This window comes from Pediculus humanus, genomic scaffold (assembly GCF_000006295.1).
Source record: "Pediculus humanus corporis 1103172108281 genomic scaffold, whole genome shotgun sequence".
Lineage (NCBI taxonomy): Eukaryota > Metazoa > Arthropoda > Insecta > Psocodea > Pediculidae > Pediculus > Pediculus humanus.
The window spans coordinates 342,519-347,266 of NW_002987850.1; the positions used below are offsets into that span (position 1 = coordinate 342,519).

At 32.8% G+C, this 4,748-nt stretch overlaps 1 protein-coding gene across 1 annotated transcript; it reads right to left on the reverse strand.

Moving 5' to 3' along the window:
* Nucleotides 1-3,344: 3,344 nt before the first annotated feature.
* Phum_PHUM511900 (uncharacterized protein) lies at nt 3,345-4,178 on the reverse strand (the record flags this gene model as incomplete). Its single annotated transcript, XM_002431040.1, has 4 exons — nt 3,345-3,384; nt 3,532-3,577; nt 3,903-4,098; nt 4,131-4,178. The coding sequence occupies 4 exons, from the start codon at nt 4,176-4,178 to the stop codon at nt 3,345-3,347; spliced, it is 330 nt and encodes a 109-aa protein (XP_002431085.1).
* Nucleotides 4,179-4,748: the final 570 nt, after the last annotated feature.

Below are 4,748 nucleotides of genomic sequence, written 5' to 3' on the forward strand. Positions count from 1 at the left end.
AAAAAAAATCGACACGACGGCCGATAATCGTTTTGCAATAATTTTTTTTTTATCATCACGCGAATAATCATTAAAACAAAAAATTTTCTCTCCCCCCCCTCTCTCTCTCTTCTCCTCATTCAATCTCTATCTTCTTCTTCTATTTCTTCCTTCCCCCCACCCCTCCCCGGGAATTTAAAAAAAAAAAAACAAAACAAAACGCGGATGATTATTGAACGAGAGCCCAAGGTTGGTGTCACACATTCGTGCCAATTCGCATATGAAATCATCATTAAAATAACACACACGCACACGCACCGCGGCCGCGCACACGCACCGCGGCCGCGCACACGCACCGCGGCCGCGCACACGCACCGCGGCCGCGCACACGCACACTGTGGGAAAATCTTTAATAAATACATCTACGTCAGAACAACAAAAAAAAAAAAAAAAAAACAAAGAAGCCAAAAGAGAGAAAGAGAGATAAAAATAAAAATAAAAAAATGGATGAATTAAAACGACGACGATGATGATGATGATGATGATGAAACGAGTTGATGTGCGTGAGAGAGAGAGAGAGAAACAAAGAGAGAAAGAGAAAGAATTTAATGGTGATAATTACCTAAAAATAATAATCTGGAACAAACCATGACGATAATTCGACAGGTATAAATAAATTGGCAACAACAACAACCAAAACTCAGGTAAATAAAAAAAAAAAAAATTTTTTTTTTTTTCAAGGTTTTCATCACGACGATGAACCATTTACTACTACTATTACCATTCAACATTACTTAATAATAATAATAATAATAATGAACACGATATCGATTACAATTCATGCGTAACATACCTACCTATAAGAAGAAAAGATCGAACAACACGAATCGAGAGAGAGAGAGAGGGAGTGATGTGTCACTTCCCCGATCCTGCGTGAGTGCGTGATCGTTCGTACTTTTTAAAAAAATGCGTCATTCGTCTTACCTGCAACAAAAAAATAAAAAAATTTGATTCTTCTTCTACTTACACGTCACCAAAAAAAAAAAAAAAAAAAAAAAAAAAAAAACAATTTAATCGACAAAAACCTGTTTTAAAAAAAAAAAAAAATTTCCCGGGTGTTTTCCCAACAACAACAACAACAAGTTAAGGTATAATCAAAGATTGATATTGAGAGGGAGGGAGGCTCTCTATGTCAGGCAGGCACGAAAATAAGGTGTGGCACGTCCTTATGTATATTTTATACGCATCCTATTATTTCGTACGGGAACACAAAAAATTCAGGTATTTTCAGGTACGGACCGACGGGCGGGCGGGCGGACGGATATTAACCAAATGTTTATTCTACGAAACGTGTCTTCTGCTTATTATATAAAAAAAAAAAATTTCATGTTTTTTTTTTTTTTATTAAATCGCAACCGTTTTAGGGGGCAATGCGATCGTTTCTCCGCCCCTCCTCTCCGCCCTCGGGTAACTATTTCCTCTCTTTGTACCACAAATAATAATAATAATAAAAGATCAAAGGGTTAATTTCCTCGTTACGAATGGAAAATGTAAAGAAAAAAAAATAGAAAAGATTTTTATCTCATTGCCAGGTTATTACGGTCCTCAATGACGACCTATCATCATCATCATCATCATCATCATCAGTTTTTTTTTTGCATGTGGAAACGCGTAACTGGTTTGTTTTTTTTTTTACGACAAACATCACCGCGAAAAAAAAATCGATCAAACAACGGAAGAAGACATTGTAATAAAAGACGAAAAATCTTTGATACCCACTCAACGAAAGGAAAGAAAAGCGGGGAGAGGGGTGGGGGAGGAGGGAAATTGACGTGGCAGATGGTACATTTACTCTTAATACCACATCCCGGACCCATCCGTACAAACACGCACAAAACCAAACATCCATCATCATCTTCGGAAAATTGTAATGTGGTATGAATGAGTATCCCGTACCTGTCGATTATTGTCGGTACGATCGAAATGTAGCATAGAACAATTATAGATCACGAAATACCACATCACGTGACACGGTTACGAATTCTTAGAAAAATCGTTCGAGATTTTAACAACAACAACAACCAAAACATTTCTGGAGAACAGTTTTAAAAACCTGGAACGGTCGATTAAAAAAAAAAACAGAGCGCGATAATAATAATGATTTATTATTCCATATCCGGTTCGATGATTCCATATTACAATTATCGATCGACTAATCGTCAAAATATTTAAAACGAAAAAAAATGGCGGCAATTTAACGTCTAAGTAGTAATATTCAGCGTGGTAGTAGAATTTAAAAAAAAAAAAACTTTCGCTTTTTTTTTCATTTTTTCTATTTAAAAAAAAAAAATTTCGTCCGCCATTTTGTTTTAATGATGATGATGGCGTTGTTCTTCTTCTTCTTCTTGTGTTGGGGTTAAAAGAAAAAGTAGATTTTTAACATTAGAGACAATTCAAATTCATACGCGAGAGTTCAAAGTTGATATTTTTTTTTTTTTTAAACTCGTTTTTACAGACTCTTGATTTTATTGATGTTTTTTTTTTTTTTTTTTTAATGATACGAAAAGATACAACAAACAAACGCAAGCACGCACCTGTTTGTTGTTCATTCGTTCCTTCGTTCGTTTGTTTGTTTGTTTCAACAACTCGGTTTTTTTAAACAGGTATGCAAGCAATTGTGAATGCATTAACTCGAGAAAGAAGAAAAAAAAAATTTTTTTTTTTTCTCTTTTTGAAATTAATTAAAAACCAATTAAAATCTCGTTTTCCTACGTGAAATAAATTACTTCCATTTTTGAAAAATAATAATAATAATGATAATAATGATGATAATAATAATGATAATAATGATAATAATAATTGTTGTTTTATACGCGCCACCACGTTCAGGTAAAAAAAAAAATTAAATAAATAATTTTCCTTTTTTTACTTTTTTTTTTACTTTCGTACTATGTTACAACTCGTAAGGATGATTTGTAAAGTGAGAGAGAGAAAGAGAGAGAGAGAGAGAAAGAGAGAGACCATCGCGTCTTCTGCTTACTTTTTGTTTGTTTTCTATTGACACGAACGTTTTACTCAAAAGTTTTTTTTTTACGACAAACTACGATATCAATAAGAATCGTAGCATAATTTTAAACACAAACGAAAAAAAAAAATCTGCGAACATAACAAATGAAAAAGAAACAAACGAACAAACAAACGAACGAACGAACGAACAAACGAAGGAACAAACGTCGAATTTTTAAAAATTTAGGCTTGTCGAATTGTTTTCATTTTTTTTGTTGTGTTCCTTTTTTTCCTGTTTTTGTTGTTCGAGTAAAAAAAAAATCACAAAACAACCTTTGTTGTTATTGTTTTCTACAACATTACGTCATCAATAACAAACGACAACCAACAAACATTTTCCTTTAGTAAAAAAAAAAAAAAACATTTTAAACGCAAAAGATTATAAAAAAACTGACGATTTTAACGCTCTGAAATTTTTTTTCAGTTTCCCGGATTAAAAAAATTAAATTTTTTTAAACATGGCGGTCAACGAACGAACAAACGAACCTGGTCACCTGTTTTTCCCTTTCCTTTCCTTTCTCACTAACTGTACCTTAACAAACAAACAAAATTAATTCAATATGTTATTCGTGCAAGGTTTTAAAGCGCCGTAATTAATTATAATTATATAAATTTTTTTTATAAATCAAGTTTTTCTTCTTTTCTAGATACACGATAAACGCCGCGTAATCAATAAATAATAATAATGATAATAATAATAATAATCGGTTTATTTATTAATTTTTTTTTTTTGTTTCTCGTGGCAAAATTTATATAAACTGGAAGAAGAAAACTCCGAAATCGTTTAAATTTTTTTTTTCTTTCCTTCGTTCGTACCTGAACATACATAACTCTCAACCCTTATTACGCGCACTTACCACCTCTAATTGAGGGAACCTCTATGAGGGAAAAAATTGACATTTTTAAGGATGGAAAATCGCAAACGGGTATCACACGAAGTACGAGTAGTAAAGTTAGAAGTAAAAGCGAGGAGAAAAGCAAAGATGGCGGCGACGTTGATGGAGATGGCGATGATGATTCGAACAGGTGATTTGAAAAGGTTTCACCTTGAACCTGATTATTATTATTATTATTATTATTATTACGAGGGTCGTTAACTTGCAACGTATATAAACAATAAAAACGATTATCATGATTGATCCGACTTTATTCTTCCTTTTTCTTTTCTTTTCTTTTCTTTTTTTCTTTTTTTTTTTAATCGTGGCTGTAGTTAATTTCGTAATAAAAAAGATAAAAAAAATTACAACGGAAACATCGTGTAAGAAGAAGAAGACGAAGAAGAAAAAAAAATTCACAATAATAACTTTTTATTATTATTATTTTTTTTTTCTTCAACGTCGATTTTAAATTTACAATTCAAATCATCCAGTTTTTTCCTCTTTTTTTTTCATCCCTCATTCACCACCCCTTCCACCACCACAACCACCACCATCACCATCGCCTTTTCCCGTCCTCAAGTTTCCAACGAATCAATACTAAAAAAAATTTCACCTTGATGATAATAATAATAATGATTTATTATTATTTAATTTATAACGACCGAAAACAAAACAGAGAGAGAGAGAGAGAGAGGGGGCAGCATATTAAAAATGGCACTTCACGACAAGAAAACCAAACGAAACGAAAAATAAGAGGAGGAACAGGACCGTATCCAACCGTGATATCAAACAGGACCGTCTGATGTCGTTTCAACGTCTCATATC